At 50.2% G+C, this 25,168-nt stretch overlaps 1 protein-coding gene across 3 annotated transcripts in view; it reads left to right on the top strand.

Moving 5' to 3' along the window:
• GUK1 (guanylate kinase 1) overlaps window positions 1-25,168 on the top strand; it is a 41,504-nt gene that overhangs the window by 8,802 nt on the left and 7,534 nt on the right. For 2 of the 3 annotated variants that reach the window (XM_075922955.1, XM_075922953.1), the window contains exons 2-4: window positions 12,685-12,798; window positions 15,501-15,542; window positions 18,185-18,281. In XM_075922955.1, the coding sequence (XP_075779070.1) occupies window positions 12,687-12,798; window positions 15,501-15,542; window positions 18,185-18,281 (251 nt within the window). In that variant the 5' untranslated portion in view covers window positions 12,685-12,686. The remainder of the gene's footprint in view (window positions 1-12,684; window positions 12,799-15,500; window positions 15,543-18,184; window positions 18,282-25,168) is intronic. The other variant, XM_075922954.1, reaches the window with a different exon arrangement.

The raw sequence follows: 25,168 nt of genomic DNA, 5'->3' as shown, positions 1-25,168 counted from the left end.
CTGCTCAGCCCCAGGAGTCCTGATTCAGCCGCTGCTGATCAGTTTCAGCAGTGGCTGAATCGGGACGCCTGGGGCAGAGCAGCTAGGGTGCTGCTGGGTTGGTCCAGTAGCGCCGAGGAGCGGCCGCGCTACTGGACCAACCCAGCAGCACCCGAGCTGCTCTACCCCAGGCGTCCCCAAGTCAGCCGCTGCTGAAACTGACCAGCGGCTGACTACAGGAAGCCCGAGGCAGAGTTGCTCTGCCCCAGGCTTCCTGGAATCAGCTGCTGATCAGTTTCAGCAGCAGCTGACTTGGGGATGCCTGGGGTTCTTAAGTTGAATCTGTATGTAAGTCAGAACTGGTGTCCAGATTCAGCGGCTGAATCTGGATGCCTGTTCCGACTTAGCAAAATGCAGGACAATATAGCACTTTAAAGACTAACAAGATGGTTTATTAGATGATGAGCTTTCGTGGGCCAGACCCACTTCCTCAGATCTATCACTGTTCCGACTTACATACAGATTCAACTTAAGAACAAACCTACAGTCCCTATCTTGTACGTAACCCGGGGACTGACTGTATTGTGAAGTGCTTTGTGAGTGTACAGGTGTGTGTGTATATAACTTTATATGTTAAATATTTTTCCTTTATTGAGTGCACTTTCAATGCAAATACACCCAGGAAATTTTGACCTAAACAAAGGCAAAAATTGTATCTGTAATTGAGTATTTTAAAATATTCTGCTTCTTTTTGTTTTTCTGCAACATAAGAAACTGAAGTCTCTTTGAGAAGTTGGTATCGTATTTTTATTTTAAGGCAATGCTGGGACATAAATATGCCAAATTCCAACCCAGCATGAATTTTCAGCCGTGTTATAAAATGCTGATGTTGGAGGTTTATTATTGAGGAGCTGACTAACTCAGTGGTATTGTACGGGTCCTTTAACTTTACCATCACCACTTCCAAACAGTCATTCTATCTGGAGGGAATGACTTAGGGGTTATCTTCATTGTCAGGGAGATTGATGTTGCAGCAGTTCAGGCATTCGATGTAATGGGTCTAGTAAAGACTCGTTAAATCGAAAGCTAACAGCATCCACCGCACTCTTACCCTCCTGCTTTGGGGTCATCCCTGAAAATCAATGTAAGGTGCATCAAGTCCAGCTATGCAACTGTTGTAGCTGGAATTGCAGATCTTACATTGATTCTCTCCACCCGTGGAGACCTGGCCATAACCAATTAGCACTGTGATTAGTGAGAACTTAGTGCAAATACTCTCTTGTCTTTCAAGTGACCTGACAAAAGTCTAGAGGCCTAGAATAGGTCGAACCTTTTGGGGGATAGAATTTAATGCGCATGGCTTGTGATTACTTCCTTGTCTCTTATGCGTAATGTGTGAGCAGCTGCCGTTCACAGTGGAAAAATGCTAAAGCTTTACACAGGCCATTCTGCTGTCAGAATACTAATTAAATATATCTCGGCATGTGAACGGATAGCAGCAATTCTGTTTGCTAAACACCCCTGCTGGCAGTTGCACACTGCTGTCTACAATTGCTTTGTAGTGTGCCCCACGCTAAACTGCCTTCCTCTAGACTAGGGACGTAAGTGACTAGTCTACTATTTTAAGGCAATGCTTAAGACAGTCTGCTAGTGACTTGACTAGTTGTTTCTCTCCCCCCCCGCCCCCCCACCCTTGCTGCCTGTATAGAGAGAGGCAGCAAGGGCAGGGGAGCAGGAGCTGGTGCTGGAGGGAGCCAGCGGCTCTTAATACATTTAAAAAGTACAAGTGCAGCAGTGGGGACCGGTCATCAGCTGTCCTGGCTCACGCCTGGTCCCCTGCACTGCGCTTTAGCCTCTTTAATGTATTAAGAGCCTGGTGACTCTTAATACATTTAAAAGGCAGAGTCGCAGTGGGGTTAGCTCCTGGGGCCCTCTGTGGCTCTGCAGTTCCCCCCTTATCAACTAATCGACTGGTCGATAGATTAGCTGATTAAACACCATTTAACATCCCTACTCTAGATGACAGCATATGTTATTTTACTGTTCAGTTATCAGACTGGGCCTGAAGGGAAGGTAGCGTGTTATGCTATATGATGTCTTGGAAGGGCAACAATGCCAAGTGCTAATTTTCTCCCTATTTGAATCTTCAACAGACTGACTTGCTGAGATTTGAAGGCCCTACCAATTGTCCCATAGTGTAGAAGGGTGTTGACGTAGAGCTTATAAAGAACATGCTAAAAATAGGAAATGAGATTAAAGGTGTCTAATCCAGCAACCTTTCTTGAGGCTGTAGAAGAACTGACCTCTGATCTTCTTTTCTACTCCTAAAATGGCTACATTACCATGTCTCTCATCAAGCTTCTGTTAATCAGTACTAGTTTTGCTGAATTCTTTCTGTGCTTTGGCTTACCAGAGAGTGTGCTGCAGATTCCCCATGAAAATCAATGGAATATAGTACTCCAGTGGAAGTCTCCTTGGATGGATGTGAAATATTCATCAGCTGTCTAGGAGGCATTTATTCATGCTACTGGTTAACATGCTTGCTCGACGGGGAAGAACGGGCATATGCCGGGCACATGTCTCCAAAATACCAACAGCAGCGAAGGACTCAGTTGTATGCTCTGTCGCGCTGCCTCACAACTGTGAATACCAATCTCAGGTCAAACTGTCGGAAAACAGGGCCGACACCCCATACTGGTTTCATATTACATAAGTGCATATTCAGAGATTCAGGATCATTCTCTTAAACCAGTATTTGTAGATCCTGCTCACAGAAGAAAATCAGAATCGTGTCTTCACCTACGCAGGTTTTGATGAATAGCACGTGTGGATTGTCTGAATTTGTATTGTTGCAAACAGCAGCCCATGCTTTGAAGTTAGAAATCTTTTGCATTTCAAGGCTCCAATCTGGAGTGATGGGCAAATGTAATATAAACACAACATGATAGCCAGAAACAATCCTTCATTAGTTTTCTCCTGCAGCTTCACATCAAGTAAATTCTCATCTTAATACTAACCCGCACTTTGGATCTAAAGTTAATTAAATACTGGCATATACATAATATAATGCGGTAGCGTTCAACTGATTACAGATAAGTGAAGACGATATCATTCATGTTTCCTTTGAACCAAATTCGTATTCAGGTGAAATAATACACTTAACATTTCTTTGATATTTACACACACATGAACTGGCCCATGGCTCTGACCTGTTGGCCTGTCAGAATCCCATATACATCAAGATTTGACCATCTGATTTACTTGGAGATTCAAATCCCCGTTATGAGATGGACAATTCACATGATTTGGGGACCGTACAAAGAATTAAATCATACTTTTTTGAATAGGCACCAAAGTTCTGGATTCTCCCTTCTTATTGCCTCTGTGTACGGGTGTGATAGTGTTGTCAGATTTACATGAAGGCAGTTTTTGCCCCTATTGCAGGCAGTCTTGCTGCTGCTCAGGGCAATGTAAAAACCACCAAGCGAGAGACAGACAAACTCCTGAGGAGTTTACATTCGAATGCAAAGCATAGCTGTGAGTTCTGGATGTGAAAGCTGAGGCTTGCCCAGCTCATCTCAAATAGGGGCCATCAGCATCTGTTAAACAGGAACAGCTTCCGATCCCTGCACTGCTGGGCAGGATACAAATTGGAGAGCTACAGGTGGAAGGCTCTGGGGCATCCAGCCCCCAATAAATGCTGATCTCGCACCTTTGAGAGTGAGGCTGCATTCTGGAAAGACAAGTCTATTAAATCAAGTGCTGACGTTTCGGGAGCTTCCGTAGAGAGGAGTCTTTCATTCTCTGGGCACAGGCAAAATTTCCCACCTGCTGCTCTGAGTCACATGCACTCTGTCTGGAGCATGCTGTTCCTAACAGGGTAGCTGCCATGAACAGAAGAACAAACAATACAAATTCAACAAGGAAACTCATTTCTGTAATATGCAAATTCAGTTGTAAGCACAGCGTGTGCGATATAAAAACATTCAGCAGTTGCTGCAGGGTCTCGGCACTAGCTTTTATACACATGTTGTTATATCCCACCTTTATGTGGGTTATCACCGTTTTACTGACCCTTTCAATATTTGGTATTACGCTTCATGCGCCAGTCCCTGGAGTTATGTGATTAAGGGGCAAAGCCATATTTATAACTGTTACCAGAATATTCAGAAATTTAACGGGGCTGGGAAACCACTTGGACCCTGCTCCCGGAGTAACTCTGAGCGCCATCTTGGCTAGAAGGGTCGTTCTTGTATATAAAGAACTTGATCATTACCTTTCGATTCACTCCCTCTGGGACACCTGGCATTGGCCACTGTCGGCAGACAGGCTACTGTGCTGGATGGACCTTTTGTCTGACCCCGTATGGCCATTCTTATGTTCTAAAGAACCATTGTCCACTTTGTAGCACTGAACTGTGCTAACTACAGCCCAGCCCGTGCGAAGGCATTTCTCCAGCCAGTGTAGACTTGGCTATAGGCATAGATCCTGTTCCTGGTCTGCAAACACATTTATGGTGACCTTTATAAAACTCGTAAAGAAATAGGGGGTGGCAGAAAGAGCAGCTAGAGGAGACTGGTATGATCACACGAAGGTGAAAATAGAAATGGGGAGTGACGTGAGGCATTTAAAAATCAGTAGTGTTGGGTTGTGCCCACGAAAGCTCATAACACCATCTACATGTTTTGTTAGTTTCTAAGGTGCTACTATTAGTTGTGTTTTCCAGTTACAGACTAATTCGGCTGCCCTCTGAAGTCGTGTTATAGTGAGAGTCAAAGTAATGACTCAGATTAGGTTACAAAAATAACCTCCTCTGCATGCAGGATTTAGCTGGACATGGACTCTAACATGTGCCCATACAGCACTAAGCAATGGGACTGTATTGTATTGGTAGCTGCAGAGTCTGTGTTAGCCAGTGTAAAATTAAACTCAGCGGAGCTGCTAGTGTAAATCCAGAGTGTAACTGAGATCACACTCAGGCTTTGTTCAGTTGCAGTAACACTGGTATCTGTGGAGAAATGCATAGATAAAACCAAATCTTGATTGCTAAAATTTCCATGTACACTGTAACTGTCTTTTTACAGCTGTGCCTGAGAGCTCAGCATTGGAAATTAGGGATGTAAAATCCTGTTTAAAGAGTTAACTGGTTAAATGTTAAGTTTAACCAGTTAACTGATTAAACAAGGGGGGGCTGGGTGGGGGTGTTCCAGATAGCTGGGCTAGAGCGACCCCCACACCCCACCCTCCAGGCAGGGCTGGAATGACCCTGTGGGGTAGGGCACAGCCTGGCTGCTTCCAACTCCACCATGGCAGGTGGCAAGCAGGGAACAGCTCTGGGGTAACAGTTAACTGTTACCTGGTAAGTATCACCCTTTAAGGGTGATGCTTACTTGGTAACCAGTTAACCAGTTACCTGTTCGCATCCTCATTGAGAATGCAATCAAAGGAGGCTCAAATGTCCTCTTAAATTAAATTAAATAGCAAATCCTTTCACTATTGGACTTGATCATCTAGAACAGTGGTTCCCAAACTTTTTGGTATCATGCCCCCCCCTTTTTGATTTTTGAAAAACCCTCACGTTCCCCCCCCCCCCCCCCCCATAGCAGTAAAACTTGTTGAGCAAAAAAAAAAAAAAAGGAAAACTTGATGGCGGGGGGAGGCTGGGTCACCCTGGGCCCCCCCTGGAATTTCTTCACGCCCCCCAGTTTGGGAACCCATGATCTAGAAAAACGTGTCTTTGCTGCTGAGATGTTTTTTATGGATGTGTAATATTTCAGATCAATTATGTATCAGCAGTCATGCAAGTTGGTCCTCTGTATTTCTTAAAAGCCAGTGTATCCTTTCATGTGGAAGATATATGCTGGCATTTACCAGAGTGTTACCCAGGCATGCCTGGAGATTTAGCTATAAGAATAGTAGGAGAGTAGAAGAACCCACAGGAGAAGATTAAAGATCAGTGGAGAGTTTTCATTGGCTCTTTTAAGATGGGGAATCTGTAATTAAAGATTTAGGTGGCTCACAAATAGCTCAGCTTTCTGTCTGCTCCCTCACATTCCCTGTTTGGTGCTGTTAGAAAGACCTGGATTGCATACTTGGACCGAAAGGGCATAAAAGTAAAAGGTAAGCCACACCATTGGGGAATGCTGCAAATATCCCAGTGCAGTTTTAAGCAACCATGATTATCTCTGTCTCCTTCCGGATCTGATTTGAATAGAGTGCAGTTACAGGAATCAGTTTTGTTTGCTTTGCATTTCCCTTTCCTGTTACTTGTTAATGGATAGGAAAAGAAATGTGAGGAGAGAAAAGAAAACTTAAGAGGGGAGAGAGAGCAAGACTAGAAAATATCCAAGTACTCCTGACTGGCATATATAAGCAGGAGATTAAATACCGTATTTTCCGGCGTATAGGGCGACTGGGTGTATAAGACGACCCCCTATCTTTTTAATTAAAAGATAGGGTTTCATCTTATACCCCAGCGCCCCCCGCCTCCTTTGCTCCCGGTGTCCCTGGTCTGCTGGAGATGGTCCCGAGCAGACCAGAGGCACCGGGAGCAAAGCCGCCAGGAGCGCCTGGGCTGCCCCCCCCCCCCCCCGCCGGAGCCCCTCCGCGGCTTTGAAAGCCTCGGGGGAAGCCGGCGGCGGGGCATCCCAGGCGCGCATGGGCTGCCCCCCCTCCGGAGCCCCTCCGCGGCTTTGAAAGCCTCGGGGGAAGCCGGCGGGGGGGCATCCCAGGCGCGCATGGGCTGCCCTCCCGCCGGAGCCCCTCCGCACCGCCGCGGAGGGGCTCCGGAGGGGGGGCAGCCCATGCGCGCCTGGGATGCCCCGCCGCCGGCTTCCCCCGAGGCTTTCAAAGCCACGGAGGGGCTCCGGCAGGGGGGCAGCCCATGCGCGCCTGGGATGCCCCCCCGCCGGCTTCCCCCGAGGCTTTGAAAGCCGCGGAGGGGCTCCGGCGGGGGAGCAGCCCAGGCGCGCCTGGGATGCCCCCCCGCCGGCTTCCCCCGAGGCTTTGAAAGCCGCGGAGGGGCTCCGGTGGGGGAGCAGCCCAGGCGCGCCTGGGATGCCCCGCCGCCGGCTTCCCCCGAGGCTTTCAAAGCCGCGGAGGGACTCCGGCGGCGGGGCATCCGGCGTACAAGACGACCCCCGATTTTTGGGGGATGTTTTTTAACTTCAGAGGTCGTCTTGTACGCCGGCATATACGGTATTTCTGTGTTTGAGGCAGCCTAAGGAATTCTTGTTAGCATGCGGATACTGTGGTGGAGAGTGAATTACTCATGCCGAGCTAAGTGGCAAAGATCCACGCTGGCATTTGAGTGTCAGTTTTTGGGTAGCTTTCTGTTCATGGCTTGCAGATAGAGCAAGAACAGGAAGACTCTGTGTAAGATAAAGCTATAACACTGGGCAGTATAAACAAAAATCACTTGGATTGCATCTTCGCTTGCACTTGAGTTGGTCGGAGGGTTGGTCGGGATGATTGAATTATGCCAGTGGGAGATTTCTATCTCAGCAGTGTAGATTGGCTACATGTGAGACTTTACGGTACAACTGTGGCCCTGTAAGGTCCAATGTCTTAGGTCATGTCTTAACTGTGCAGATCGCAACACCTGAGATCGATCTTCCAGAGTTTGATTTAGTTAAGACTCACTAAATGGAACTCAGAGAGTGCCCCCACTGGTGTCTGGTACTTCTGCTCTTGCCAGGAGTGAGGAAAGCTTACGGGAGCATTTGCTCCCATCGTCCTACTGCTGTGGGGGTGCTGCCAAGCTCGGCTTAAGGTAAGCCGACTTCTGCTACGTATTCTGCATAGCTGGAATTGTTTACCTTAAGCCAAACTGCCGGGTCTAGCACAGACCTGGCCTTAGTTACTATTCAGCTTTTGGCAGGCTGGGGAAACAGCTGCCTTCTATGTTAGTGCTTTCCTAGAACAAAACAGTAATAATAATTTGCATTTACATAACTTCATTATTTGTAAAAACATTTTAATTAAGCCTCGTCATGACCCTCTCATTTACGCTTTTTCTTATTTTACGGATGGGAATAGTGGACACCGAGGCAGAGAGAGAGACTTGTGCATGTTCACAAAGTGAGTTAGCAGCAGAGCTGGGAATAAAACTCGTGACATCTTATTCCTCATCCTCTGCTTAAACTATTAACGTTGCATTGCCTCTTCAGTAGTTGGTACGGGAGTGGGAATGCATCTTCTCCACTCTGGCGGCTAGCATCACTTTTGAAATGTAATGGGTACTCCGCCAAAGACTTGAGGCTGGAAGGAAAGATAGTGTAAGTTGAATATCAGGAAAAGCTTTCTAACTGTCAGGATTGCTAAGGGAAGTGATAAAAAGTAGATAGGATAAAGCACTAATGAATCAAATCCTGGGGGATAAATTAAATAATAAATCTAACGTCTCTTCCCTTTCTAGTTGCTATGTTTTTTACATTTTACGAGTAAAATGGTACAGTCCCTACTTGATTAGTGCTTTTAATTAACTTCTTGGGAGTTCTTCTAAGGATAATAAAATCCATTTTGTGTTGATATGATCCTGTACAAACAAGACTTTCTTTTTTATATAAAAATTCCCTTCTTCAGTGTGTATATATAAGGGGATTGTTGACCCCTTACTAAAACTCAGTGGGGATTTTGGCTGGCTAGCCTCAGTACCAAACGGAAGGGGAAGGGTTGATGGGAAATTAGGACCCTGAGACTGACAGTGCCCAGGAGCAATGGGAGGAGGCCAATGCTCCAGGTCAGCCTGATTGACAGGGTGAGCGGGCCAATGGGGGAGTCAGGTGTCCCATTTGCTATGGGAGCTGGATGTGCCTGGGTCAGACAGCGGGGCCGAGCTAAGGAGAGTGCAGGGGCCCGAGCAGAGCCCAGCCAAACAGAGTGAGCCAGGGCATGGTGCAGAGAGCAGAGCCAGGCTGGGAGCAGGGCTGGAGCCAGAGGGGCCAGAAAAGCAGCCTGGGGGCGGGAGGCAGCCCAGCCCAGCCCAGAGCAGCTGGGGCAGAGTGAGGGGGGGCTCTGGGCAGAGGGCCCAGTGCAGGGAGATGCCACCAGCCAAGAGGCCCTGCAGGGGAGGGGGCTCATAACCCCAGCTGGGAGGCTGATGCTGGGGAGGAGGGTCCAGCCACTTGAAGGCGAGTGGCCACCACTGGAATAAGTGTCCAACCTGCAGCACAGCCAGAGCCTGGGCAGGACGACTGTGACCTGCCTATGGGAGGGGGAGGAGGGACGGGTTTTCCTCTCACCTTTCCCATTTTTCCTTCTTCATTTTTTAAAAAACCGGTTGCTGCTGAACAGACTTTATTTGCCATGAGCGGTAATCAGTGATCAGGGGGCCAAGGAAGCGGCCAGTGCGGAGAGAGCACCCCAGAATGGGGACAGCCCAACCCCTGCCCAAGGTGACCACCACAAGGTTAGGGGCTGAGCCCCGAGGAATCCTGGACCAAGCTATTTTGGGGTAAAGGGAGGGGGAGCAGGGACTCAGATCCTTTCGCTAGCCAATTCCACCGGGGTCATGTAGACGCCAGGAAAGTTCCCCCCAATAGCGGGGTCAGTCTCCTGCTTACCTCTATGTAGTTTAGTAGTTGTCAGGCGAGTGCCTGGTAAGGCAAGGTACTCTGCATAGGGTCTATGGAGGATCCAGGTGCTGGTTTTGGAGCTGTCTGAATTTATAAATATAGTGACGAGATGGATCATGGAGCTGTGCATTGGAGTTGGGGGAGGACACCAGTATCTCGCCTGCTCTGTTCTGCCTGCCCTGAGGCCGTGCTGCCACGTGAGGCGAGCCTACAGGGCGTACGTGACGGGAACGAAATCTGGAAGTGGCTGCATTGAGCCGAGGGCTGTTTGCAAAAGGCTTCTAGTGCTTGGCTTCTGAGCTCTGCCTAAAGTGGAGAGCGCCACTGATGGGGCAGAAAACGCGTTCCAAGAGCCCCTGTTGCTTGCAGAAAAGTACTTGGGGAGAGAAATCGGTGCTAGCTTGATCTGTCGTGCATTTTGTGTCGTCTCACATTTGAAATGAACTGCTGAATAGCGACATGGCATCCCATTTAATCCGTTAACCAGTTAAACGTTATGTTTAGCCGGTTAACCATGTGGGGGGCTAGCAGGCCTCCTCTCCTCCTCCCCACAGGTTCCAGCCCAGCTGGTTAACAGTAACTGGTAAGCCTCACCTAGTAAGGGTGATGCTTACCAGTTAACCATCCACATTCCTACTCCCGAATCTTCCTAGTTCAGCACCTCTTACTAGTGCAGGATTGCTTTGGGGTGTGCTGTCTACCAATACAGGATGCAATTCACCTGCCCTTGTATGAACATTGGCTAATGATTAACTCCCCAGCAAAGCATGCAAGAGAACACTCCCCCCAAGCAAACAGTCGCTGGTAGGTTGTGTGGCCCAAGGCCATGCAATGAGGCAGTGTCACAATGGGACTGAATAGAGTTGCTGCGTATCTTCCAGTTTGGGGTCTGAGCTAGGCTTGCCCGTGGCAGGAGGAAAAGCACTGAGATGGGGAATTCAGTATCGCTGCCTGCAAAGTGTGAGAAGAGGCTGGTTTGTGCGGGCTTCTCAGATCCTGTCCTAGACCACCCTCTGTCTGAAACAGCCCTGTCCCCTGCACTCTGCAGGAGAGTACGATCCTTGCTGAGAGTCGCCTGCAGGTGCTGAGCTAAAAGAGGGTCTGCAGAGAGGGGCATTCCGAGATCAGCACATGCATTGGGATCCTATTTTGGGGAGGTGGTGGAAGAATAGTGGGGTGGGAGTGTTACCTTTCAGTGAAGGAGACTTGGTGGGAGTTTGAACCTGTGACCTTCAGTACATGAGCTTCTGCCACTGGAGCTGAAGCTTGAGTAATTCCTCCATCTTGTAGCTGTAGTAGACCCTTATCCCCTTGTGTGGCTCAACCACTAGAGGGAGACAGTGGCCCACTCTCTCCAAGGTCGCAGTGTTTCTACCCTCATAGCAGCATCCAAAAGGTTGCAGCATGTTCATGTACTTTTCTTGTAAGCTTTCATGGAAACTCAGTCCTGATGAACATGCAGTGTTGATAGCCCTAGAGATGGAAGTCCTCACTAAGGATATTAAGGACTAGTCGTCTAGTTGATTTTCCCCCCCTCCTGCTCCCCCTTTGTGTCAATACGCTGGCCCATTCCATCCTCTGCTGAGATTGTCGGCTACTTAACAGTGGAAGGAGGCTTTTGTGAACTCTTGTCCAACTGAGAGAACCAAACAGCTGTCCGAGGGCAATGGGATTGAGGACTACCAACTTGGGCAGGATTTAAAATCGCAGCCTCTGCAATGTGTTACCAGTCTACCTAGACAAGCCTGTCTCCCTGGGTTTTTCCTCTCTGAAATCGTAGGATCATAGGACACTAGAACTGGAAGGGGCTTCGAGAGATCATCAAGTCAAGCTCTGTGCCCTCTTGGCAGGACCAAGCACTGTCTACATCATCCCTGACAGGTGTCTGTTCGATCTGCTCTTAAATATCTCCAGGGATGGAGATTCCACAACCTCCCTGCAGTGTTTATTCCAGTGTTTCACCACCCTGACAGGCAGGACGTTTTTCCCAATGTCCAACACGAAACGAGCAGTTCAGCTTGTTCACGATGAACACTCTGGGGCAACTCCTACAGTGGCTGGGTCAGTTCTTTTTTTTTACTTCTCTGACCCTGTGACTCAAGTGTTTTATGGCAGAGTCGGATTCTCTTTCCTCCTCCCTCCCAAGCTGCATCCTTTGTGTGTGTGTCTTTTCTCGGTGTGTTGCTTAGATCAGGAAGTGTTGATTCAGCTGGAGTTGGTGTAAATGGGAGAAAAAGAGCAAAATTGGTTCTTTGGCAGTTTTACTTCCTTGAGAGCTTGGGGTGCAGGTGTGTTTGGTCGCCTTTATTAAACGCACGTGGTGAACAAACATTACCTTATGTGCATACAAGCTGTTCTGTTGGCATAAGAGACGACACGTATCTAGACGGTAGATACTGGGGGAAAATGTGGTTTGGCCCAACCATTAAGTAGAAAGCATCCCTGAGAACATACAAAGCAGTACCCATGTAGCTGTGCTTCTGTCTAATGTCCAGCAAGCCTTGGATCCGATCCCTTTTCTGTTGAGAGAGAAGTCCCTCCCTTGGGACTGAACGGCACAGAGGATGCTCTCTCCACGCCCTTCTGTATCCTGCCCAGCTTAGTAGCCCCTGGCCACACAGCTAATGGCTGCTGCTCAGTGGAGCATACAAAGTGAGTTCGAGCTCAGGTCAGTTCCTTGAGGGAAAGTCCCCACACCCCGGCAAACCCGCCCAATGCTCAGCACTCCCTCTTGCTAGTAGTCCTAGTAGAGAGGCTGTAACTGTCTGGTTCCTGGAGATCTGAGCTCCCTTTGGCAGAGAGGTGGCCCCTGCAGGTGAGGGGTGAGGCCCACAGGGAGGAAGTCTTGGTCCTGTTGCTGCACATCCTCTTCAACGTTTCACCCCCTGCACTGAGCCCGGAGAGCTTACGCTTCTCTGATTTCATCTCTCCTCTCCATCCCACTGCATCTTTCCCCTGCTGCCCTGGCCCCTCCCCGAGGCGGTACCCTTTGTTTGCTGATGGCCTCGTTGGCTGCGGAGGCTTGAAAGCGAAAGCAGGCACAGGAGCCCTGTTCCTCTGGAGCCTAACACTGGGCATGACTCGGTGTGTTTCTAACCAAGGGATGTGTTGGCTTTTGTCACCTCTGCAGCCATGACGGGACCAAGGCCAGTCGTTCTGAGCGGCCCATCGGGGGCAGGGAAAAGCACGCTGTTAAAAATGCTGCTTAAAGACTACGGCAATGTCTTTGGCTTCAGTGTGTCTCGTGAGTATTTGTGCGCGATCCAGTGGGGGTGACGGGGGCTCGGGGGCTTTCGCTTTCTGAAAGTGAAACCAAAGCTCGAGAGCAGCCTGACTGTGTAGCTGCCACACGTGCAGAGCTACTGTAACCCCCACACCGGCTGGGGGTGGCTGCACTGCCCCAAAGAGCAGCACTTAGACCACTGGCAGAGAGAATGAGTTTGCTCTACGGATGCTAAAGATCGGTTAATTGAATAGTCGAGTAACCTCATGAATTCTTATCTGTTGCTTGACTATTCTATAGTCACTGGGGGTGGGGCTGGCAGCCAGTGCGCTCCTGCCCCACTCCCAAGGAGCCCCCCGCCTGGATCAGAGGCAGTAGCGTGGGGTGTCAGGTGGGAGCTGGTCCGTGAGGGGAGCCAGTTTAAAAACCACCTCCCCTTGCAGACTGGCTGCCTGTTGCCCCATGCTGATGCCTCTGATACAGAGGCAGCAGTGCAAGGTGGCAGCATCCCCTGTCTGAGGGTGGTGGGCGTCTGAGCTTCTGGACCCGGTTCAAGCCAGAACTGAGCTGGGCTGCCTGCCCGCCTAGCTCCTAATACAATGCAGAGCTGCAGCAGGGGAAGGTCCCAGACCCATCACAAACCAGGACTGAGCAGGGCTGCTGGCTGGGGGGGCGAGGGGTGGAAATGCATGTAGTCTATAGCATTAACCTATAAGCTTTGGCTTATCAGTAATTGGTGAATCGACTACACTGTTACATCCCTAGTTTGCACTACAGCAGAGCTGGGTAAAATACGGCCCTTCAAGCTGCTGGATGCAGCCTGCGGAGGCAGCTGGGAGTCCCAGGCAGGCTCACTGGTTGCTTTGCCCCTGCACACTGCTCAGAAAAGTGGCTGCGGGCCGTTGCTCTTTCACAACTGTGAGCCCAGAGGAGTGAGGGGGGAAGGGTTCATGCGCTGCCCCCATCCCCAGCACAATCCCATTGGCTGGTTTTTAGCCAATGGGAGCTGCCTGTTTGAAGAACAGGCAGTGCGCAAAGCACCATGTCCCCCCTCCCCTCTGGCTTGTAGTTATTCACACACGCACATGACCCCTGCAGCTTGGACAGGGCCAGGGCAGACAGGGAGGCTGCTTGAGAAGCGTGTGGGGCAGGACTGTAGCACTTGCAGTGTGGGTGTTATGCTTAAACGAAGCACACGAGATCTTTTATGGGGGAAAAAGCAGTACGCCGCAGTTATTGAGAAGACAACAGTTGCATGTGCTTTTCAATCACACACACACACCCCCACCCTGCCAAATGACATCATCGTGACCAGTCCAGAGTCTGTCAATCTAGCGGCCAGCTAGATCCAACACAGGGGGGAAGCAGGGCCTTTTGTCTGTCGCGATCCAATGCTTCTCTCGGGATGGTATCCTGGCAAGACGAAACCCAAACTTCCATAGCAAAGCACCCTGCTTTATATATTCCTTCTTCTCTGTTAAAATCCATGGATCCCGCTCTGTCAGCCTTGTGACCGGAATATTATCTTTTGATGTGAGTATTCCCAAAATATCTCTCGAAGGTTCATCCTATAATCAATCGTCCTTTTGGGGTGCTTGCTCCGCTTTGAGACTCGTCAATCTGCCAATTATCCAATCTTCTTGTGAGTAGGGGTACGCATTGATGGTTATAGATGACTCCTCTGCAGTCCGGTTGTTTCATCCTCTGCCCTTCGCCTGCACTCGCTTAACCCCCTCCTTTGACCATCTGGTTCTAAAGTCATATAACTTTGCATCTTATCTCAACACATTCACGCTCCTTACAAACACAAGTCTCCGGGGTTACAAATCTGCATGGCAAAGCAAAAGCGTTGTAAATTAAACAATTAAGGCTTGGCCTTCAACATACGCAGAATTCCTCTAATCTTATTACCACAGCCACAATACCCAGAACAGTTTTTCTACTTCAAAACATATACTAAACTTCAGAACAAAGAAAATAGACCTTCACCTGAAAGGACTTAATTTGTAAAATATTAAATGTATGTTTATATATATATATGCCTTATATTGCTATATTATTGCTACATTACTATACCTAAAATAAGAAGTATAAAAAAAATAAAACTTTTAATCCTAACATGGGCACAGCCTAACTGAAAACGCACACGGACTCTCCGGCACTTTACCTAAATTCACTGCCAAAGTGTATAAAGCTAATGAGCACCAAGGTATTCTTAGTGCATCAGTAAGACCGTCCACATGGGAAGTCTGTGGGGAGTGGCTAGTACAGAGTAGGGATGTTAATGATTAACTGGTGCTCCATGGACAGTGGCTGCTCCAGCCCTGCCGAAGTGGCAGGCAAGGAAACACTTCAGCAGGACTGAAGCAGCCCCCCATCCCCACTTAATCAGTTTACCTATTAAAAAATCAAACAGGATCTTACATCCCTAGTATGGAGCAGCTAATGCATACTAGCTGCTGTCGGCTTTTTCCCTATGTAGACAAGCCCTAAAAGACATGCCTACTGTCTCACAGGAAGCTAATACCCACATTATTGGACTATCCTTTCCCTCAATAACCAAAGACTGAATCGTCTAATAATTCCTGGTCAAAGCATCTAGAAACAAATGGTGCAAATTGGGCCCAGAAGCTTTGATCAAGTTATCAGAGAATTGGATTAGCAAGTCATTAAGTCGAAGCCTGGGTGAGCTGCAGAATTACAGAGACTGTGTTTGCTTGCAGATACCACAAGGCAGCCAAGAGTCGGCGAAGTGAATGGCAAAGGTCAGTGTATTGCACTTGTGTTTGCTGTCAGGTCAGGCAGGGCTGCTGCTTGAAGAATTCTGGGTGGTGTTTCCTGTTTGGCCAAACCGTAGCGAAACGGAGAGGCACAGCCTGCTGAGCTGATGGAAAATGAAGAGCTAACAGTGCTTGGGATCCATTGATACATACACATTTGAGCAGGTGTTGTGGTTCACGGGCATGTTCCATGAAGGTGCAATTACAGGCAGTCCCCGACTTACGTGGATCCGACTTATGTCGGATCCCTAGATACGAACGGGGTGAGGCAACTCCCGCACATGCGCAGCAGCATTCCCGGGGCTTGCTCACCTGGGTCCTAGGATCCTCCTCCTCCTCGGGCCGGCTCCGACTGGGGTCCCGCAGAGCTGCCGGGCAGAGGAAAAGTGCCTCCCCATGCCCGCTGCCCCCCCACCCCCCTGCCAGCAACAGGCTGCCCCCTCCCCTGAGCAACAGGCTGCCGAACAGACAAAAGCAGCCTCTCTGCCCCTCCTCCCCTCTATACATGCCGGGCTCCCTGAGCGCAGCAGCGTCCCCGGTGCTCGCTCACCTAGGTCCTAGAATCCACCACCTCCTCCTCTTCGGCCGGCTCCAACTGGCCTCTGCCTGCAGCAGCTGGCCACAGGGACAGGGATCCCGCAGAGCTGCCGGGCAGAGGAAAAGTGCCTCCCCACGCCCGCTGCCCCCCCCCGCGGCCTTGCATCCTGCACGCCTCCCCCCTCCCCCCCGCCAGCAACAGGCTGCCCCCTCCCCTGAGCAACAGGCTGCCGAACAGCAGACAAAAGCAGCCTCTCCGCCCCTCCTCCCCCTATACATGCTGGGCTCCATGGGCAAACAAAGACTCCACCAAAACAAAGTGCTGGCCTCATTGTGTTAGCAAAAAAAGGACCCTCCTCCTAGAACCCTGGGTGGTGTGTGGAAATAAAGCTATTAGCTCAAAGCATGGTGCAGAGCTGTTTGGTATTTGATGAGTTACTCCTTTAGTCCTGAGTTTGTCACAGGGACAGAAATAGATGTGAAATCTTCTGAACAGGGGAACAGACAGCAAAACAAACATTAGAGGGGAGTTAACCTTTCCCTATGCTATCCAAAACTAAAAAAATGTTTGGCTAGAGTTTCCCCTACAATATGTACCAGTTCCGACTTACATACAAATTCAACTTAAGAACAAACCTACAGTCCCTATCTTGTACGTAACCCGGGGACTGCCTGTACAGGGAAGTCAGCCCTAATTTACTTCGAGTTGATGGAGTGTCTTTCCCGTAGCCTGCTTAGTGTACGTCCGATGGCAGCCACTTCTATAAGACCTTTCATTCTGAATGATCCCAAAGAGACTTAGAAACTGTTGTGTACACATTGATCACTTCACCGTCTGATGAAATGCAGCTGCCTCTGGTGCAGGAGGCAGCAGCTGTGTGATAGCACACAGCAACATTGCCCAACAGGTAAGGACCGGCTATGCCGAAGGGCTGAGTACTCAGCACCTCTGATGAACTTCAGTGGGAGTTACAGGGTGCTCACAACTTTTGAAAATTAGGTCACATAAATGTAAGTATCTAATTTCAGAGTGAAACTCTAGTCTCCCAGTTGTGAATATCTAGGACTTACAGGCCACTAAAGAAGTCAGGCTCTAGATTTCATCTCTAATCCAACAGACGTTGCCTCCAGTAGCACAGAGCAGAGCCTTTGTCCCTCTCTAGAAGCAGGCCAGGGCCATTGTTTCACTCCGGACTTGGGAGGGACCAGTGTAATTTAACTCTGTTGTCAGAGTGACTGAGGTTTAAATGCAGCCACACGCGAGTCAGCCCAGCTCCAAAAAGTATCGGAAAGGTCTGAATGGCGTCTTTCTGCCTGGATAGCTCACAGGCATCCACATGGGATTTGTACCTACGCTGCCAAAGGAAAGCTTTACCTTCCTATTGAGAATAAGGCATTTCAGCCAAAGCTGGTTTTGTTTCGGGGGCAATAGGATGGGGGGGGGGGGGGTCACAGTAAGCTTCTAAAAATGGAAGCACTTAGCTTGAAATGACTTCTGCTTTCCTATTGCAGCGTGTTGTATGCACGACACTGTCATGAGAGAGGTCGCTGGAGGGCAGAAGAGGCAATGTAAATAGTAGCAACTGTATATCTGGACAGTCATGTATCTGGGGGGAGGGATAGCTCAGTGGTTTGAGCAGTGGCCTGCTAAACCCAGGTTTGTGAGTTCAGTCCTTGCGGAGGCCATTTAGGGATGTGGGGCAAAAATTCATCAGGGATGGTACTTGGTCCTGCTGAGAAGGCAGGGGACTGGACTTGATGACCTTTCAAGGTCCCTTCCAGTTCTAGGAGATAGGCAATCTCTATTATTAAAAAATTAAAATAGTAAAGATGTATCGGCAATAACTAAATACCATGGGTGGGGCATGGGGATCCATTGTGTTTCTATATGTGGTAACCAAGGGCTGCATATTTGAGTGCCTAAAAGCTGGGCACCTAACTAAGCACTTGGTCGTCTAACATAGGCAGTTGGGTGCTTCAGTATGTTTTAGTGCCCCAGTGTGCCTACTTGGCCCTGAGCCTTTATCTTGTTCTGCATCAGCTGAAAGCTGCACGCTGATACCAATTGTCCTTTACTGTTTCTGCTCCAGAGTACCACTTTGTGACCCGAGATCAAATGCAGCAAGAAATTGACGCTGGGCAGTTCATTGAGCATGCGGAGTTCTCTGGAAACATGTATGGCACAAGGTATGTAACTGCGCCCAAGAGCGCCTGTGGGCTGGGGGTGGATGTTTACCGGCTGCTTGTTCTCTGCCCTGAGATGAGGCTGGGGAAATATTTTAAGTTGCCCTGACGCTCTTCCCTAAGCTTTTCACTTGGGCAGCACGTCTGCTATTGCTTTTGTTCTGTCACTAGTCGTTAGTGAAAACCACCCTTCTGCAGAAGGCCAGTATTGGGCATATGCAACACACATTGCTGCGTAAACCCCAAGGTTTGAGTGGGACATAGGAGGTTCGTAGTGTCGGCCAGCCCTTCCCAGAAGTGAATTTCACCCACAGTGCTCTTCAGCTTTACAGTGCCCTACAAGGATTAAACAGGGTGGGTATTTGATTCACTCCTTGCACTGTCTAATGAGCTGAATGTGATCAGATCAGTGGTGAAAGCCAGTAATACGTATGCCAGTCTGGCACAGTAATGCTTACAAATTAATACATTCTTTTTAATGTTGGCATCCTGCAATTAAGAACATAAGAACGGCCATCAAAGGTCCATCAAGCCCAGCGTCCTGTCTGCCAACAGTGGCCAAAGCCAGGTGTCCCAGAGAGGTGAACACAACAGAGAATCCTCACATGATCCCTCTCCTGTCATCCATTTCCAGATAAACAGAGGCTGGGGACTCCATTCCTACCCATCCTGGCCAATAGCCATTGATGGACCTAACCTCCATGAATTTATCTAGTTCTTTTTTGAACCCTGTTAAAGTCCTGGTCTTCACAACATCCTCTGGCAAGGAGTTCCACAGGTTGACTGTGTGTTGCATGAAGAAAAACTTCCTTTGTTAGTGCAAGATGGATTTTAAAATAGCATTGCGACTGGCAGAAAAGTGAAACCCTGATTAACACTGCAGTGTTCATTAAAAGAAAGATATCTTACATCATACAATCTCTCTGACAATTAGTACCAGCACAGGTTGGATACAAATGGCAAAAGTGAAATAAGTTCAGTTCTTTTCTAAGACATCAAATCTGTGTTATGATTAGATGATTTTAAAATTACAAATACCTTTTACGGGTGAGCTGATGGACTTTAATGTGACTACTGATTTAGGAAGCCAAACTCGAGAGCTTGAAGAGACCTGATGTTTCGAGGCTGGGTACTTGGTATGTTCTGAAAATCAGGTCTCTGTAAGGCGTCTCAAAAATGGGGACAACCAAACTCGCATATCCCTGTAAAAATGTAGCCCTATGTTTCTGGCTGGTCGGACTGCACTGCCAAAACACCACATTACAGACCCATCTAGTTTAAAACAAAATAGATTGAAAGTAACTTCCCCTCCCTTTACAGCACCTGCCTACACTTCAAGTGCCTTTGTGGCTTGTGCAGGATTAGACATGAGTTCCCTGAGGTCACAGAAGGAGGAGGCAGCTTCCTGCTTTGCGATGTCATTGGCTTGCGCAGGAGGACCATGTAATCTTGATCTTTGATCTCAGCAGTTCGAGGCCTTACAGGAGAAACCAGATTCAAGCCTCTTAAACCCATGGGATTTAGTCTGCTGAGGGGAGTTTGCCTTGGAACAGGATGTTCCATTTAACCCGCCTGGGCAGCCCCTCCTGCGGCATACCTCTCGGGGGGTCAGTTTAGCTTATCAGCCCCATGCCTGCAGCTTGGTCAGGGGAGTGTAACACACATTCCTCAACCGGGGAGGCTTTGGGCATGAGCCGGACGAAGACGTGACATTCAGGTGTTAGTGTGAAGTTTTAGGACCCTGTCTGCTCATTGCATGACTTACCAAATAGAGATTAAAAGACAAATGCCACAGCGGAGAGAAAAGCAGAGGGGAATTTGTGCTCGTCTGTCAGGTTAACTCTTTTCTGACTCATCTGCTGTAATGGGGCGGAGGAGGAGAACAGTGAAGCAAGCGAGTGGAACTGGGGTGGGCAAGAAGAGCAGGCGAAGCCAGTAAAACCGGAGCTCTGTTGCCACGGAGGGGTGGGGTTGGGAAGAGACTGTGCTGTGTGTTCTGCCGTCCCGCTTGGCTCTCCCACACTATCTGAGTGGGACTCTCAGAACTTTCCTGCAAGAATCCTGTGGCCAGGTGTTGGGCAGTCACTAACTGGGGCTATTCCCTTCTGAGTTCGAGCCCCAGTCCAGCGATAGAGCTGCTGTCCTTTTACAGGTACTATCCTCTGGGTGGAACAGAACGGAGGCCACTTCCGTTTGTGGCGCTTAGCGACCTCAAGGCATTTTTCTATGGTTAGTGGTGTTGAGCACAGTCTCTGGCTGTGTTCCCATTTCCGTGTCCTCTGTAGTTTCAGACCAGGGGTTCACCAATCCAGATCAGGACCCCATTGTGCTAGGCGCTGGACAAACACGCAGCACGCGTCTGCTGTCCGAGTGAGACAACACCAGGAACTACTAATGGAGAATGGGGCTGTTCACAGCTGGGTTGAGCCTTTCCAGCCAACAACCTTCAACGTGACTCAGGACAGGGCTTGTGAAACCTGCGCGTAGCAATAAAATGGCCACCTCCTTCTGTAGGGCGCTTCCGTTGCCTCCCTCCAACGTTGGTGGAGAATTCAAACCCCCTAGTGGCAACCTGTGTATAGACAGAGACTCGTTCCCGTCCCTTCCGGAACAGCTCCGGTTTCTGTGTGGACCTAGGGTCAACTTCAAGTCTGGAGTCAGCGCGTGCAACTCTGATTTCATCCACTTCGCTTCTTGTGCAGGGTCTGACTTGTACTCTTCCCAGTTTCACCCCAGATAATTGCCACGCTCTCTATCCTCTGCTTTGCCCAGGTGTATGCATTAGGAGAGGTATGCACAATCTAAAGACCGCGGCTTTGTTTTCCAGATACTTGTAGGTTCGTTTCTACTGCTGCCTTGTAGATGCAAGGGTTGCACTGTGCAGGGAGGCTGCCAGACTAGGCGATTCATTAGTTGGTCTCCAGCAACAGCCAATGCTGTGGTGTGGACACAGATGTCTTCCTGCCTCCCTGGTGATTAGCAAATGCCCTGAAACAGGCCGAGGGCATTCTCCGTACAGCACTGTACGTTTCCAGAACGCCTTTTGTCCCAAAGCCATAATGCTGCCTTTTCCAAGCCGCAGCCAGTCAGTGCACACACCATGCTGGCCGGGAGGGGAGCCGTTAACCAAGGGAATGAGAAGAAAACAGCTCTAGAGGAAACCAGGATTTCAGACCATGTCTGGGGGATCTAACCCTTTCATGACTGATGGCCAGCATGCATCCCCCAACAGGTTCTGGTGATGGGAAAGAGATCAGACCTGAACCAAAGAGAAATTCGCTTACTGCATAAGGTGCCAACCGTCTGAAAAACAAACTTGCCCCCCAACACCGCTTCTCTGTCCCCTCGAGCTAAGATTTTCCAGACTGATGGTTTTGGTAGAGATGTGATGCTTACGGAGTCACAGTTCGCTATTGCCGGGCTGTTGCAGTCTGTGAGGCCTGGCAGTCGGCAGCCTCGCACGGTGGGGCGGGAGGGCTGCCAGCTCCCTTCTGTTCCATGAGAGGCAGCTGACTCCCAGCCTGCGAGCCCCTGTGGACTGGGAGCTAGCAGCCCTCTCCTGTAAGTTGTGGTGGATAGGGACCCTGCTCCAGCCCAGCAGGCTGGAATAGCCCCCACCCAGCCCAATGTAATCAACTAACGGATCAAACTTTACGCCCCTCCCATCTGCCCCCATGTAAGCAGCTAACCAGTCAGACTTTGTTTACCTGGTTATCTAGTTAAATGGGATTTTACACCCCTAGGTCTTGGATGCTTAATTAGAGACCACTTCAAGGAGCCTCTTTCCCAGGCAATGCTGAGCACCTGCTCCCTGTGCATCTTTGTGATGCCTCCAAACTCAGTGGTTTGGGGAGACCCTCGACCAGGATCGTTGCTGCGTGCGCGCATGCCACTACTGCGGGGGGTGTGCAAAATCACTGTTAACACCTGGGGCGTTTCATGCGTTTACATCGGAGGTTGGCAGGCAGGGGCGGCGTCTTTGCATGGTTAGCGCTGGAGCGGTTTTCATGGCCACGGGAGAGAAAACAACCAATGCTGTCACTCTAGTCCCAGACGGGGCAAGGGGTGCAAAGAGCTGCTGCCCAGTCGGAGAGATTGGCGCGGCAAGGCGAGCCGGTAAATCTCCGTGTTGTCGTGTGCAGCTGTGATGACAAGGTGGGTTTAAAGGCTTTAGGGCGGGATTAATGCGCAAAGCCCAAGAATAACTCTGAAAGCTGGAACTCCCGGCACCTGCTGCAGCAGGAGAGATCTGGTGAAATCTGTTCCCAACTCCAGCTTCTGCTGCATGTTCGTAACACAGCTCGGGAAAGGGGAGCGTTCCCTTTTCCAGCTATCCCGGGGACTCATCTGGCCCCCGTCACTAGAGCCTCTGAGCACCTCACCATCTTCCATGGCCTCAGCCTCGCAGCCGAAAGGCCGTCAGCCCTGTTGGTAGGCAGAAAACTGAGGCTCGGAGGGACCAGGGACATGCCTACGGTCACGCAAGAAGTCTGCGTTGCAGCAGGGAATTTTGCAAGTCCCTGCCTAGCCCTCTCCCCTCCAGGCCGTTCTTCCTCCCCGGTTGTCTGTGATCAGAACGTGCGGCTTGAGAGCAGACTCTTGGAGGTGAGATGGGTCATCTGGAGTCGTGGCAGCAATCCTGGCAGACCTGTTAAAAGGGCAACCAGTTCATTCTCCCTCCTTTTCCCCATTCCCCAGCCAGTCCACCATCCCAGGGCTCCTTCAGCCTCGGATGGGGTTCGTCCTCCAGGGTTAAGCGTAGGGGGAGCACTCTACTGCGGCTCCCTCCCTCTTTGTGGCCTGAGGCAGCGATCACTGCAACATGCCAGCAGCTGGGAGAAAGGGAAGTGGAAAGAGGAGAGGTGGGGGAGAGAATTGGGTGGGAGTTAGTGGGAGAAATGAACTAGGTAAAGGACCAAAGTAAGAATGGGGAAAAATAACACACATGTAGAATGAGATGGCGGAGAGGAGGTGGGATCCAGAGGAAGAGAGACGACGGTGGTTTCCAGAGACGGGCTCTTGCATAGCACTCTTCATCCGCGCAGCTCAGAGCATTCCCAAGAGGAGAATCGTTGCCCCCATTTTAGTGATGGGGAAACCGAGGCACAAGGAGGGTGATAACTTGCTGGCCCAGCAGGCCAGCGTCAGAGCCCCGTATGGAACCAGCACTTCTGAGTTCCATGCCGGCGCTCTAGCCAAGGTAAGCCCGCTGGTTGTTCGGGAACACTGGGATGGAGAGCAGGGTTCCTGCTGAGCCGTGGGGCAGCCCAGGTGATTCATCAGCCCTGCAGGGAGCTGGCGGACTGGGAGGGGTGGATGAATCCCCCGGGAAGCTGGGCTGCCCCGCAGCTTAGAGGGAACACCAGTGGAGAATCCCAGTTACGGGGGGGAGGGGTGTCCACCAATCCGAACCAGGTGGGAACCACGGCCCCAGGGGGCTTCGCTGCCCCAGTTGGAATCGGAGGCCTTGCTTCCACCATGATGTCCTGGGAAGAGGGGGGCACCGCTCAGGAAACAGGCCTCACTAGGGAAGAGCAGAGGCTCACGCCCCGCACCTGGCTGGCAGGAGCTCACCTCAGCCGTCCTGCTGTGGGCAGCCGGGGCACCACCATCTGACTGGCTGCTCTCCTGCAGGCAGTGTGGGCAGCTTGGCAGAGAAGGCGGTAGGGCCTGAGCAGAGCAGTTCAGGGAGGTGTCCTGTGGGGAAGGGGCCGCAGGGAAGGAAGCACAGAGTCACTGCTAGGAGGAGTGGGCACATGGGCTGGTAGCCCAGGTAAGGGGTAGTACGGCCATTCACCTCCGAAGCATGCACCCAGGCAGAGCAGCACAGCAAACACAGCAGGGGACAGGAGTACACTTCCCCTGCTCTGACAGCTCTGGAGACGAGCGGCTGCATTCAGCCCCCGTCCTGTTGGGGCTGGTGATGGTGGCGTGGGAAGGGCTTGCTGTGCTGACCGGCGAAAGGAGCGCTTGGTCCCACGCTAGAACCACTGCCCCCATATTGGCAGAGCATAGGATAATCCTCACTCCGCTTGTAATGAGAGAGGGCTAGGCTAGCTGACCTCTTGAGGTTCCTTCCAGCCCAGCCTTGCTGTGAGCAGCTGTGGGGCGGGCCAGGGATCAGGGTGGGGTGAGGTGAAAGCTCAGGAGAGGTTCTCTCGCTTACCCTCTGCATGAGATGGCTCTGAAGAGCTGCTCTTTCTCTATCCTCTGTGGCCACCATGCGGCCTGTTGGCATAACTAGCTTAAACCCTCGGAAGCCACCTCAGAACATCTCAGGTCTCCCCCCTCATTCTTCATTATTTTCGTACTTTCATGCCTCGGCGCTTCGGCTGGGTGCTGTACAAACAGAACAAGATGGCCCCTGTCCCGTCGAGCTAACGCCCATTTATTACCGCTTTCAGATGACTGTGTCTCGTCACAGAATTCAAGTCACTGCTCTTTAGCTCTTGGTTTGTTCTGAGAGGCTTATAAGATTTGGAGGGAAGGTCCAGGCACATCGGACAGCGCACAGTGGGGGAAGCATACGATTCTCTGTGCCAGTCCAGGGAAGGTTATTTTAATATGCAGCATTTTAACGAAGTATCATCCTAGACTGGCAAACCTGGTGAAGGAGAGAGCCCCCTCTGAGGGAATTTTTTAGTGGGGAAATTTGTGGTCCCGTACAGAAAAGTAACCTGCTACGGTGGTTTCTTCTTCTTGGACCAAGCATCTGTGATTCATTTACTCTAGGGCCAGAAGAGGACCAATGTGATCCGCTGTATTACCCTGGCCAGAGAACTGCCCCCAAAAGAATTCCTAGAGCAGAGCTTTTTGAAAAACACCCCTTCTTGATTGAAACTTGGTCAATGCTGAGCAAGGCTCAGTGACTTGCGGCGAATGCAGCCAAC

The sequence above is a fragment of the Pelodiscus sinensis genome, chromosome 2 (assembly GCF_049634645.1).
Source record: "Pelodiscus sinensis isolate JC-2024 chromosome 2, ASM4963464v1, whole genome shotgun sequence".
Taxonomy (NCBI): Eukaryota; Metazoa; Chordata; order Testudines; family Trionychidae; genus Pelodiscus; species Pelodiscus sinensis.
The sequence above is the reverse complement of the archived record's forward strand: the minus strand, read 5'-3'. Positions and strand labels throughout refer to the sequence as shown.